Below are 15,072 nucleotides of genomic sequence, written 5' to 3'. Positions count from 1 at the left end.
TTATTTATATTCACATTTTTAAATCACGTCAAACTTGCAGTAAAAAGGACACACACAAGCCTTCAAGTGTGAACAGTTCAAATGTATTTTATTCATAACAAAAATCAACCATGAACAATGGGTATTTCACAACAGTTCCTGAGTTTTTACACGAATCATGAACACAAAAAAAGTTTGAAACAGCACTGGACAGTAACTACTGTACTGTAAAATTACCATTTTTGAACAGCTTATTGCCTTATTTACAATAAGGTACTGGGGGGGGAAACATTTGCGCATTTATGTACAATACTGATGCAAAACTGGACAATATGTCCAATATCTACAACCCAAAAAAAGTAGTAACACACAGAAGGTCACTTATACTCAAACAGCACTCTAAATGTCATACATTGCCATCTTTTAATAGTAAATACTGAATTTGCAGCAAAGTGGGATATATAGTACATATTCAAATCCACTTGGTAACTTGGACACATAATGTTATCAATTGTAACTACTGTATGCTCAAGGCAGATAAATTGTGCCTCATGTTATCTGATATCCTCAGTTTTCACTTTGCTTGTTTATTGCCTGTACAACTTTCAACTCTTGGCCACTTGGAAGAAGGAGGACAAAAAAAAAATAACACAATGTTTCTCACATAACATGGGACTTCTGCAAAACAAGTTTAGTGTATATATAAAAAAAACAACATTAGAAAAGAGAATTTGTTCCAAAAATTGTGATTGAATGTTGCTCCAACATATCCCTCGCCGCCATCATTTTGCTAAATGTCAAAGCTTGGAAGTGAATGAATGGCATTACTGTCTAGTAGAAATATGCGGGAAATAAAAAAATAAACTCTACAAGTGAGAGGTGGACAATGGAAGGATTACTGGTGAGTTCCATAATATAAAATCTGTCAACGCTATAAAAAACATGAACTAGTGCCACAAAACCATATTGAACATTACTTTGGCAAGTTGGTTTGATTTTCATGTGCATCAGAGAATCGAGTGTGCCATGTTACAGCTTGAACTTAACCACCAGCGCACATTGTTGGTACTCCTCCTTAGGTTCAAATGATGAAAGATGACTTGTGGCGGAAATGTCCCTGTGGGGGTAAAAAAAAACAACAAAAAAACACCTTTAGCCTTCCAGCAGATCAACTTTAGTAACGCAAGGACAGTGAGCAGAACTTGGGGGTTGCAGCAAGGCAGCAAGCAAACAGCGAGTGCCCATAAAGTATTTTCACTCATGAAGGTAGCACTTCATTAAAGAGTCGAGTATGTGGCGCATACAACGGACACACATTGGCAAATATCAGTCAACTCCTTCTCATTACCCCCCTCCATTTTGGACAACTTTGAGTTTGTGCCGCTTAGCAGAAGCTAACGCTAATCTGCGCAAACACTGGAGCTCTGCTTAGCTGTTCACGTCACAATTCTTCAGAATTCTGAACAGCTCATTCACAGACTAGTTTTTCACAACAAGCAGATAAAAGATTGATTTGATGAGTGGTCTAGCACAGTGCTCTAAATATTTGTACATTTTACATAACACCAACCCTTCAACTGTAGAATATGCTCAATTTTATACCTCATCTGCATCGCCATAGTCGACACCATCATTCTGCGCCGGCCAACTGAATCTGAAGTAAAAGGCGACAGGTTAAACGCATGGTATCAATGCAAGAGAAAATAGATTTGTATTAGACACTCACTCATTTTCATTTTGTCCCTTTTTGGAAGAGAAGGCGCGTGAAATGCAATGCCAAATGCAGCCAATCACAAAGATGACCGCTATCACGCCACCGACTGACTTGAGGACAATGTCGAGGATGTCAACATCATCTATAGAAAAGATACAGATTTTTTTTTCATCTTACAACATGTCCCATTATATATTGAATTAATTAGGTACACTAACACAATCTAATAAGATAATGTTCAATGTGCTAATTTCTGATTGACACTGTCAAGTTGGGGTTTTAGTTTAGTCGGGATCTTAAAATAGTGGACATATTGTGGACAGCATTCATAATTCTACCAAATATTGCATCATTTAAAAAAACAAAAAAAAAAAACAGTCAGACTGTCCTAATTACCGCCGCTCTTAATTTAAGGCAACTATGCCATAAACCTCCCATGACATGCTTTAATTAATATGTATATAAGTAATAAGTACTGTGTAATAATTAACACCCACTTTTTCGTTCTGTAATATGTTAAAAAATGTATGGCTCCTAAAGGACTTCATGAAAATGAAAATGGACATTGCATTAAAAGGTGCAGGTGTACCTAATGAAGTGTCCAGTGAGTATAATTGGCCAATCCTTTTTGTCTTACTGTGTGAGACAAATTCCCACGAGAAATACAGTAGGTCGCAGACAATGACAAATATCCCTTTGGATTTTTGCATACGTTCTGGTACACGTGGATGAAAGTGCAATTTCGAGTATAGCTGATCTATTTAGTGGGGAACCCGTGAATTAGGTTTTTCAATTTAGCAATCTCTTCTTCTGCTCAATCCCATCAAATTTGATGCCGTCAAAAGTGGGCATGCAATCACGTCACTCACAGACTTCCATCCACTGAGAGGGACACTGGGCGTGGCCGGCGTCATTCTTGGCCTGGCAGTAGTACTCCCCCGCGTCCTCCTTCCTCACCCTGCGGAATTTCTGAGGGGAAATGTCAAGTCAGTCGAGTGACACTCGGCTGCACAGTCGGCAAAATGAAAAAATGCCAGAGCGTTCGGCGTTTACGTCCGACGACAAGCAAATGCAGACAGTTCTTATACGAGCTCTTGTTTTTGCTGACATGCTGAATGAACAAAAGTATTTGGACATGAGGGATTTAATAGAGAAGGGAAAAGTGTCTTCCTGACAAGAAGAGGTGGGAGTAAGTCACATACAGAATGTGCAAGTCTCAAGTTACTGTGGAGGGTAAAAAAAAAAATCATGCAAGTCGAGTCAGCATCCAATTTCAAGAAATTCCAGTCAAGTCCTTACTTAGTTCAAGCAAGACGTAAGTCAAGTCATACAATCTTGCTCAGTCAGAACAAATATTGAAGTGATCATAAAAAAACCATACTATACTAATAAGTCTGCTTTTGCCTTAAATAGGTAAATAAACAACTGAGGTTATGATTTTTCCACTGGGTGTGTCGTACCAGGCTTCCGGTGTCTGTGTTAATGGTGTATGTGGCATTGATGAACTTGGGAGTGTTCTTGGGGTCTTGGGGAAGCTCCTCGTTGTTTTGAAACCAGCGGTAGACGGGTGCCGGGAAGCCCTCGTTCTCCAGACACCGGAGTTCGGTCGACGTGCCCACCGTGACCGCTTCAGGCACGCTGCATCGGGGCACCACGGGTTTCACTGCGCACAACATACAAGTTCCCTGTTGATTTGCCCCGAAGACAGATTGCTGTGGATCAGGAGTGGGCAAACTACGGCCCGGCGGCCACATGCGGCCCGTTAAACGTTTTAATCCGGCCCGTCGTTCTTGAAAATAATTCAATGAATAAACCTTGTTAATGTTTTATTTTCTAAATACTGTAGTTTTTTCAAAGACCTATATAATGTTGTAATGCTTTTGTTCACTTTCATTTAAAATTCAATTTATTTTTTTTTCTCCGATGAGGTGCGGTTATCAAAACACTCCATCCATCTGCTCCTGGTCCGGCCCCTCTGTCAAATTTTAGGACCCATTGTGGCCCGCCAATCAAAAAGTTTGCTTCCCCCTGCTGTAGTTCCTAAAAAAGATTCATTCTATTTATGTAATTTCCTTGGAGAAATGTTTCTGGTTTTTGTGGCATAACTCCACGTAGGGGCGGTATTGTGTACAAATATTAGCAAAATTGTGAGGTCACATTTTGGCAAAATTGAGAACAAATGGCTCACGAGTCACATTTTGGGACATGAGCAGCTGAGAAAAGATTTACTTGTTTGTTCGATTTCACACACCTCTTACTGCAAGACTAATGAGAATTTCATCAAAATCCCTCTGATCATCAATGGCGGCCACCTCGCAGCGGTACTCGGCCGTATCCGCGCGGGTGGCGTTGAAGATCAGAATGTTGGCCGGCTCTCTGAGCTGCGCCCTGTTCTCCAAGTCGCCTTTTGAAAAGAGAGCAAGAAAAAAAAAAAAAAACACACTTCACAATGGCTGATTGAAACACACAGCACGACTCGGGTCAGGTCGCAAACGGAATTCAAAGCAGAGTTCTGTCAGAGTGCCATTCCTTCTCCTCAGCGCGCCGTGTTAATTTACCTGCTATCTTCCTTTGGAAGTAAACATAGCTCGGGATGCCGTTCCTAATCTTCTTCCACTCAATCCTCGGGTTGTTGGTGGAGATGGACTCTATTAAGCAGGTCAGCTCGACGGCTGCGGATAGGAAGGGGGTGGAAAAAGTGCAATCCAAATTGGAAGGGAAAGAAAAGCTACTTTTCCGAAAATATATTGCGGCAACTTACGCTCAAACTCGTTTGCCCACACGATCTTGTCCGTGGTACGGAGGATTACTGCGAGTGATGATGGGACGTGGCCTGTGGAAAGACAGAAGAAGAAAAAACACTTAATGCTGAGTCACCCTGATGGAGTTTTCATTAGCAGACATTAGCAGCTGGGCAACTCGCCTTATAAACAGCGGATTATCATGATAAACACACACACCCGAGCTCTCTGCGACCAAAAGTATTAAACGCTTCCTATTTCTATCCAAGAAGATTAATCCAAAACCGAGTGAGGGTACGCATAATATCGCATCCGCCGTGTCTATGGCGTCGCTTTATGGTGGTTAATTGGATAATAATGCGGCTGGCAGTGGGTCACGAGAGGGGACGCTCCAAATGTTCAATTGCCGCTCGTAAAAACATAACGATACGAGACCGGGCCGTAAATATTCTGGCGGTGACGGCCTTTTATTGTTCTGGCTTTTCTCCAGACGCAGGCGGAGGTTAGAGTGCTGACTTCAAACTTTACGGGTACATTCATTTGTCGATTTATTAGTTATGGACAAAGAGGCACTCTCAAGCACAATTGAGAAGCTATATCAAAAACATAGTCACCTTATTCTGTCTCAGGAGAGGAGCAAAGCTTTTGAAATAGCTCTTAGAATGATGCATGATGCAATTACATAAACATATAGCCGTACCTTATCCTACCCTAACACTCGGCCAGTGTGCCGGATTTTGTATTGAGTAGGTGGGACAAAATATCAACATGTATCGCTAAAAGAATAACTTTGCAAACAAATAACTTCCTCGTCCCTAGCCACTTTGTCTAACTATATTTAGCCACATGCTGCTTCACCAACTTGACTTGTACTTCCTATGTGTCGATTTTGCGGAGTTGATTGTTTTGAAGAACTGTTGATTCACTCTCAGCTCGTTTGTTGTTTTAAGATGATATGGCATCTGGTATGACTCCAATTGATGCTATGCGGCTAATTAGCCACATGCTGCTTCACCAAGTTGACTTGTACTTACTAGATGTCGATTTTGTGGAATTGATTGTTGATTGTTTTGAAGAACTGTTGATTCACTCTCAACTAGTTTGTTCTTTTAGAATGATACGACATCTGGTATGACACCAATTAATGCTACATGGGTAATTAGCCACATGCTGCTTCACCATAGTAGTATAGTACTGTATGTCGATTTTGTGGAATTGATTGTTGATTATGTTTTGAAGAACTGTTGATTCACTCTCTACGAGTTTGTTCTTTTAGAATGATACGACATCTGGAATGACACCAATTGATGCTACACCTCTATGGAAACAAGAATTCAGAACATTCAGATAGGTGTTTTTCATAGCTGAGAAAATTAGTCAATTCCAAATTCCTTCGTACCACGTTTCAGAGAATAAAGTATCCTTTACAGTAGGTATGAAAGGCACAATATGCCTGAAACATGACAAAAAAAACCGAATGCATAGAATTTTGATAAATGAGGAGGACAAAACATTAGAAACAACTAAATGCACCATGAAAGGTCATGTTTTCCCCTTTTAAACCGCCCTCACTTGTGCTGCTATTTTTCAACTATTCTCTTGTTCCGAATCATGTCCAGACTACTGATCAATGAATCCACAATGTTTCACACGACCTTGAGGTCCAAGTTCGTGAGTGCGGTCTACTTTTTATGAGCTGGTGACTTTGCGGCACGCAGGAAAGCCGCAGAAAGCGTAACGTGTGGCCCGTTAATAGTTAATAGGAAGAAAGTTAGAAGACCACGGCGCCGAACAAGCCTAATGTTGGAACATGACATGAGAACACTCCAGACCAGAGCATTATCTTCAACATTACGTGTTCTCGCGTTGACAGGCGCACTCGCTTGACAAACTGAAGCATCGCTGCTAAATAATAAATTCATGTCAGCTGTTGTTTTAACACCCAAAACTATATTAATGGCAGCTTTCCGTGCAGGTAGAAGCCTTTGCGCTTTAAATGTATGCAGATTGTGAGCAGTAAACAAAAAGTGTGGGCGCCACAAAAAAGCAGAAGCGCAAATTACTTAACCGTGCTTAAATGTGCTGCATATTTAATCATCATTCTTGTTTGGCCCGGGGCACACAGAGCATACAGTAACTCTTAAGGTTTTAGCAGTACTTGCTTGAGTGGACTCCTTAAAGCTATCTGTGTTATTTAAGTAAATGCCAATTTTTTTTCTTGTCGCTTGATGCGTCAGTGTCAGAATTGGAGAAGTCGGAGGAAAAGGTGAATCCACAAACTCGGCTCATTTACGTTTATGTATTGCAATGGTGCACCATTAAGGACGGTAATATTAGTACCTTTGCTTACTTATTCTTATAAAGTTAGATACACTTTGCTCATATTACAACTTCTTGTAAAATTATAGAATATGAGACTAAAATTGTGATATTTTGATTAAAAAAGACACCGTTTTATAAGAATAAAGTCATCGTGTTATGTAAAAAAAAAAAGCAGAATATATTGATACTATATGTGTATTTTTTTATATAAAAAAAGATGAACTTTATTCATTTGGTGGTTTGACATCAACCACTACTGTACCAAAGTTTTCTATAGAAATCAAAATAATAATAATACAATCATACATAACCAAACAAAATCGACTTCTCCATTCAACATACACCTTCACATTGGCACCTAGGAGGTGTAGATTTATTAGTTTATAAATAATTCCACGAGTCTTGGAAAAGTATGAATTTTATGTTGCATTCATGACATTTTTTTTGTTGTTGTTCTTTTAAACCCCAAAAATTATTTTAAAAAAAAATATATTTTTTGTCCAACAATGTTAGAATTGTTACCCAATTTTATTGTACAACCTTTTTTCTCATAAATTATGTGGGAGTTAATCTTGATTTACATTGTTACAATAGTACAAATTTATTTACATTAAATAATGATTATTTTTACTTAATATCACGACTTTAATCCCGCGGAATTGTAGCTATTCCTCAAACATCTCTAATCTCGTTGCACTCTTGAGTACAATGACAATAAAGGGATTTCTAATTCTAAAAAAAAAAAAAAAAATAGTTTACATCATTGCTGTTAGATGTTTTTGCCTAAAACAATAATTTATGTCACAATACTATTATTTGCTATTTGTTTTTTGTAAACGTTAAACTTTTAGGTTTTAAAAGTGTTTTTTTTCATGAAAAATTTAAGAATATAAATAAAATGAGAATCCACTTGCAGAATTATTTTTATTCCGACTAAAGTCTCATACAATTATCGTTTTTTTTTGTGACATTACAAAAATTTCCAAATTTAAAAAAATTCAAAATGTCATCTAAATGTAAACATTACAATAGTTTGAATTTTTTTTTCAATGCCATGTTTACTCTGACAGTATTTTAACTTCATTCTAGTTTGAAAACACATATGGGAATGGTTTTGGATCAGGCAGGAATTAAAACCACAATGACCCGCAATCAAGGGTCATTAAAAATTTGGTGAATTGTGAATTGTTGTTCCCATCCACTGTTTCTGTGGTGCTTCTCATGTAGTTAATAGCAGGGCACAAATGGGACTTAACAACCCCCCTGCTGGGTCACGAAGGAATCTGCTCTCCCACTGGGGGTTGGATAAAAGCAGCAAAATGGAGGCTGAAATTGAGACAAATAAAAGCCTCGCACACCACAAGACATCCCCCTTTCGTTGTTCCCCTGCAGCTTTCTGACTAATTTAGAGGTCTTTATTCAAAGCAGTCCCGCTACCACACGACATCACTCCCCTCGCCTCTAAGCAGGCCGTCACCAACATGCTCCCACACACACACACGCACACACACGCGGGCCTGTGGGATGCTGAAAACACAGCTCCTGCCCCAGCATCAAGTCGTATCAACGTGCCGCCGTGCACAGATGAGACGTGACTCCCAGGTCTCGGCTTCTGTCTTCCCTCTCTGACTTTTCCCACCCTGAACACGATGGCGGGGAGGGGTGAGAGCTATTTTTACTCCAGCTGTGACTGGACATCCTGAGAGACATAAGGCGAGCTTGTCCAAGCAAACAATCCCCTCGCAACTTGTAGATCATCCCTTAACAGCTTCGTCCGCAGCGTACAGGCCAGAGGTGTAGCATTATGGCTCAGCTGCAAAGCCACTATAAAGTGGTCGTTGTCCCCCCCTGACCACTCCAACCCCCAACCCCGTGAGGCACTTTTGCAAGGTTGAGAAGAAAAAGCATGACATTTATCGATTTAGTGCTTTTGTGACATGGTGCATTGTGTTATTCTACTGAATCACTTTCATTCCATTACATCGATCGAGCACGTTTGACGTTGCCAGAGAGGCGAATAGACGACATCTGTTGAGAGCCTGTGCAAGAGTAAATTCAATTATGAGAAAATGGTTACGATGCTAAGTCGTAATGTGACAAACATGGTTTTAATACTCCAAGATTAAAGTTGTAATGTTACGGGTCCTATTTTGGTCGACTGGCGCCCGTGCACTCGGCGTAAAAAACGGGCGTAACTTCTTTTTCGTGCCAGCGCAAGTCCAGTCTGGCGTGTTTGTGGTTAAATAATAGATTCGTGTGCATGTTTACGGGAATAGTTGTAACATTGCAAGAGTCATAGCGTACCAAGAATCAAATCTGAATCCTTGGGGAATGAAAGTGAAAATGAAATTCACAAAGATCTTCTTTCACCCCGTTGAAAATAATATTTTAAAGACATGGCTGGTCATTTTCAAATGCCTGTCCCCAATCCAGTGACTGTAAAATATTTTCACTGTTTTATTGAGGTTGTCACCCTAATCAAAATGTAGGCCATGGGAAACAAGAAGACAATGACAATGCTAATAGGAGCTGAGAATAAAAGCACACATGCCACAATGGCGCCTCTGCGGCACAATGCGGGTCAGCGTAAAGACAATATTGAGGGAATGACGACAATAATCCCAGCCATGTCTTAATCCCTGTGTTCTTCCCGTGACTCGTCATACCAAGCGCATTCTGCTGCGAGGAGAAACGTGCACTCCAATAGTCACGTCCCGGAATCCTCTTACGCGCCAAAATATGAACGCGGCTATAAAAAGCTTCTTTTCCAGACATTCCAGTACAGCCTCGGCAAACATGCTGCGAGCGACTGGACCGTTGGGATCCACTGTGTGAAAACAACCAGTGGTGTTTAGATCGTGAGCATGTTGTCATTAATTCTTGAGGGGGGGATGAGAAAGGAAGTGTTACCCAACCGCTTTTTATTCGACAATAATGCAATTGTTGAAACAATTAAGTCATTTGTAAGGAGTAAATAACCCCAATTTTCGTTTCTCATCAAGGGCGATGACTTCACATTTAAGAACACTTTATTGATCCCCACGGGTACATTTTCTATCGATAGTCTGCCAAACATAACCGTGATTTCGCCACACAGCAATTGAATCAATGTTATTGACGTTAGCCAACTCTGTTTTTATTTGCATTGTTACATCAAAACATTAGCACTTGACTTATTCAAATAAACTACTGATGATTTACTCCACTGCAATTTCTGCCCTGCACTCATCAATAAAACTCAGTTACGCGTAATTAGACGTTAACATCCGTCGTCAACTCAAAGTCGGCATTCATTATCCAAACTCAAAGTCGGCATTCATTATCCAAACAGCCGGATTTGGAATGTTCAAATGGAAGAGATGTTTATTGTTAATCATATGCTCATAATGTTCCCTGTATCAAAAGTTTACAGCACATGATTCATTAGAACAAAGTAACAATCTGGTGCGTGATACTCGTCAGCATTTTGCTGTGCGTGAATCAGAATGTGATTTTCATCTGCTTCTAACTTTGTTTATGGTTAAAGTAAACACGGGTTTTCTAAAACTATGTAACAACAGTCTGCTCCATCCTGTTTGCGATGTGCGCGCTGTGGAATTTAATTCATTTTTATTATCTGCTTCTAATTGTATGCTTACTGTAATTTATTATTATTATTATTAAAGTTAATTATTATATACTGTTTATTAAAATTAAGTAAACCCAATCTGCTCCACTGCATTCACTACCAAACAGTCACTTGGTTTACTTAAAGAATTATAATTTAAAAAAATTAAAAAAGTAAATTTGAGCTAATCCACTGTGTGCATCAGACTGGTTGGACAAAACTATAGATATTTTTCGTAAATAATTTCCTAGTAATTTATATTCTTTATTAAATATTAGCAAGTCTAGTTTACCGTGTTTGGAAATTTGTTAGATCGTGCGGCGCCTCGCTGGGCGTTCCAGTGGACCGAGGCCATTTTCTATTGTTGCAGTGACCTTATGTTTTTTATATATTTTATTCTCGCTCTTCTTACTCTCTGGCGAGGTTTACTTGTAGTAATTTGAATTCTCTTTATTTTATGGACATACAATTAATTAATTTATTATTACATAATTAAATTAATGTCAAATTGACAGTTATAACAAAAAAATACTCGAGCAAAAGTATGTTTTATTAAAACTCTTGTGACGTTTTTTTCATAATTTATACGTAAACATAATTGAGTAAATGTAGAGCATTACTATCCACCGCTGACCAACGTCGCTCAGTGCATTGAACGATTCATTTGCATAATTCACAGGCTAAAACTATTGGAAAGGTGCAAGAGGGGAGTCATCGGCAGCGACACCAGAAGTCTGATAAATGAAACTCTACCTGTCAGCGCGTTGATTCACACTTGGGTCAGGAGTTCAACCCTTACGGATGCAATCTAGCGTTTATAGACGGCGGCCAACACATCCATCGGCTTCCACTCAGCAAGGTGACCGACCGCACACGCGCACACACCAGCACACGCACCACACGGCCACAACCATCAGCCCGGGTGGTTGTTCTTTGCGGGGTTGACGAGACGTCACCACTCGGCTTGTGAGTGATTCGTCTCTGCGTCATTAGTCACCTGATGGCCACCACATGCAAAATCAAACATGCCAAGAGTAGATGAAAGAAAGTCATCATACCACCCAAATTAAATCAGCAAATAAACACAAATAAATTATTCTATGCATTGATATATTTTTGGACACATAAATGATTTGTTGCAAAGCCATGACACATAGCGTTCCTAATTTTTTCATTTTTTTTTTTTTTAAATGCAATCTACTCCATTGTAATTTTGCCCTGCGTTTATCAATCCGACTGTTTGGCAAAATTATACGTGCATCATCTGTGTGAAACTCTACTTCAGGGATGGGCAATTTAAATGCTGGAGGGGCCATCATTTTTCATCAATGCAAGTAGGACCACTTCCTAACCAGATGTGTGACAAGAATGTTATTTTATATATGGGCAATATTCATGCATATGTTCAAAATATATGCTCGTAATACATTTAGTTTTTCAAAAAAACATTTCTCAATGCACGATTAACTATCTTAACCCCACAACAAAGGGTTTGAAGCAAACAACAAAATAACCATGAGCTGTTATTTTTTTATTCCAGTGTAAAGGGCTCTCTTGCATAAAAAAAATAACATTCAAGGATGGCACAAAACTGTTGGACAACAGACCAAGATTAAGAGCAAGAACAGCTATGAAGAGTTAAAATACCATTCACAATATCTGGTCGTAAAATAAATCTTTCACACGGCTAACACTGGAGCTTGCACATCCAATATTGGGAATTCCTTTACTTCTGCACCACGTAACCATGCGCCGGGGTTTAATCGAGTTAGTATGCACAATATAATCCTATTGCAAGACTTGTACTGAGTCATTTATTTGAATGAAGTAAAGAAACATTTGTTTGTCGTGTGCACAACAGCTTGTTCTTTGGCTCGGAAGTTGAGCAGTGAGCAAACTAGACTTTCAAGAAAAGTTCTTGTGGGCTCAATTCATGCTTTTGCGCTCAAAATGTACTCTTACATGCTTGTAATTGTGATAAATGTAACACAACACTGTACTCTCTGCCTGCAATATGAACAATGCCAAAGTCGGGGTTTGTTTTACTGATTTTTTTTTCCACTCAACATTTCAAACACATTTTGTGTTGACATTGATCACATGTCTCTTGCCATACATATCAATATTGAATTGGTATTAATTGAGCAGACTAATCCCATATATTAATATCAAGTGACTATTCATCTGAACACGAATTTACCTCCATCTTTGACAAGCTTCTTGTTGCAACGAGGAATTACCGTAACCGATTTTAACAAAACAAGGCTACCCAAATGTTTCTGCAAAAGTAAAACAAAAATTCACATGCAACCGATACAACAGCTTAAAGATCCATAGCCCGGTTGAAATTTGCAACATGAATAAGAATTGTGCTTATCTGTCAATAATTATACTTGCGATGAGACTTTAATTACTTTGTTTATTTAATCACGCCTTATCTATATGGAGGTAATTACTAAATGTGAAGATGTATGACTGCTTGATGCATGTTTGTTTTTAATTTTCTGGCTCTCGCGGCGTAAGATATTTGTGAACAAGTCAAAAAGGGTTCGATTCTTCAGGTGCATTTACTGTTGTGCCACATTCATCTGGAAAACGGTCGAACAAAAGCGGCTCCTCTCAGCGTCTATACACAGAAAACCCCTCACACACACACACAGCCATTATTTACAGTAGTAGTGAAGTGAAGCAGCATGGACGATCTACTTACACATGAAGGCACACACGACAAGGCAAAGTGACGCCGCACACAAAGCAGATGTTGCCCTACTGCTTTTCGCCATCACGACCGACGTGGCAGCTGACCAATTAACTACGTCACGTGTATTATTAATAACGCGAGTACTATTGGAACGCGAGCGTCCGTAAAGGCGACACACGCATATGTAACGTATCGCTCGAGGTCTTACCGAGGCTGGTGCACAGCACACAACACGCTATCAGTCGCACAATCGCCATCTTGCAGCGTCTCATTTGTCGTTCGCGGCTGCACACACGCTCGCCACCTCGCAGAAGGTACGAGGAGGATGGTGGCACACAGAAAGAGAGAAAGAGAGAGCGACTGAGAGAACTGGTGGATGTTGCCATCGACCAGTTTCCATAGCTACAGTTTTGTATGGTAAACCCTGCGTGAGGTCTTGCAGGCGACAAACACCTGCTGAAGTCAGTTGGCGATGAAGAGGTCAAAATATTCATCTCAAATTAAGTTGCCACAGCATTAATATTACCAGCAAAGGTATTTTGATTTATGGAAACTAACGTAATAACTACAATTAAAAATTAGTTGCAAAATAATCTAAAGACGAAAACTAACCGGAGCGACAGTTTACGTTTACAAAACTATAATTGCGGAGGAAATGTCCTTCGTTTTTTGTCAATTAATTTAATAAATGCATCTATTCTAATATTTACGCCACAGGCGTTGAAGCGAAGATCAAACAGTCGTTTGGGAGTTGTAGTTCTCGTAGTGTTTGTCGCAAAAAAGCGACATCATTCAGGAGCAGCACCAATAAAAAGAGCCACCAAATGATGTCGCTCCTAGGATATGAGTTTGCAAATGGCTCACCTGTTCTTCACATTTAACTCATCCCAAAACGCAAGGCTTTCATTTTTTGGTTCATATATGTTAAAAATATATCTATTTATTTATATCTATCTATCTATCTATCTATCTATTCAAAAAAGTAGAGCACAAGTAAAACACTTTTTTCTTATTTTTTTACAAAATAACTAATACTAAATGTATAATAAAACTACGCGTTTGAAAATACTAAGACTAATAAAGAACTAACAAAGCCGGCCTGAAAACTAATTATAATTTACTAAATTGAAAAACAAAACTGAAAAAAAAAATAAAAACTCACTGTAATTAATATTCCCAAACTCAAACAACCTTGGTGATTAGTGGTCCTCATCTTTGTGGAACTCTTTTGGATCGTATTCACTACGGGACTTATTCATTTGAATTAACCTTAACAAATGTGTAAGCTGTCCAAATCAATTTTATTAATAAAATTGCATTGTTGGCTAGATTGCAATCTACAAAGTATTATTGCCCTTTTTGGGCAATGTGACTCATGTTTTGTTTTTTTCAATGATTATTTTTTTTAATAATCATGAAACCACATTTTCCGGTTGTAATGTCACATTCAGAGAATTTTAACATTGGTCATTCTGTTGGCACTTAGCGAGCTATGTATTATTTGAGTCAGAATTGATGTTAGAGCAAAGCAGAATTTTGCCGTGACTGCACTTTCACACAACAGCACTGCAGTCCAGAATTTGTGCTGTGTTAATTAAAATAAAAAAAAACGTGCCTGTGAGACCACTATGTGGGCATAGTCACATACTGCTCGCGCACAAGGGCATAGGGGCGGAAGATGGATAGGAAATGCCTGTTCATCACTTTTGACAATGTTCTTGAAGATCACAGCATTTCTAACCATGGACAAAGATTATTCATAATTTGATACTAATCAATCAAGAATGCAAATAGCTCAGCACCCCAAAATATCAAAATTAATTTAACAGTATCTTGATATGTGGATTTGTTGTATTTTTTTAATGTATTCCAAATGTGAGAGTTAGATGATTGCATACAAATTATTTTATATTTGATTTTCCTATGAATTATGACCTCCATCGTGCAAATTCAAATGAGTTTGTACTTGTCAATGACCACTAGGGGGCGGGATGAACCAAGGCTTTAC

At 39.0% G+C, this 15,072-nt stretch overlaps 1 protein-coding gene across 1 annotated transcript; it reads right to left on the bottom strand.

The window, feature by feature from the left end:
- Positions 1-71: 71 nt before the first annotated feature.
- On the bottom strand, positions 72-13,361 carry jam3a (junctional adhesion molecule 3a). The gene is made up of 9 exons (XM_088300634.1): positions 13,273-13,361; positions 4,455-4,526; positions 4,252-4,365; positions 3,945-4,097; positions 3,154-3,356; positions 2,563-2,662; positions 1,706-1,835; positions 1,582-1,633; positions 72-1,096 (listed from the first exon to the last, which is right to left on the bottom strand). Exons 1-9 carry the CDS (start codon positions 13,334-13,336, stop codon positions 1,061-1,063), a joined length of 924 nt encoding a protein of 307 aa, XP_088156760.1. The 5' UTR covers positions 13,337-13,361; the 3' UTR covers positions 72-1,060.
- Positions 13,362-15,072: the final 1,711 nt, after the last annotated feature.

Source organism: Idiotropiscis lumnitzeri, chromosome 7, assembly GCF_059441095.1.
Source record: "Idiotropiscis lumnitzeri isolate Australia: NSW breed Sydney's pygmy pipehorse chromosome 7, RoL_Ilum_1.0, whole genome shotgun sequence".
Classification (NCBI taxonomy): Eukaryota; Metazoa; Chordata; class Actinopteri; order Syngnathiformes; family Syngnathidae; genus Idiotropiscis; species Idiotropiscis lumnitzeri.
Note: the sequence above shows the minus strand (reverse complement) of the source record. Positions and strands in the feature narration are given on the sequence as shown.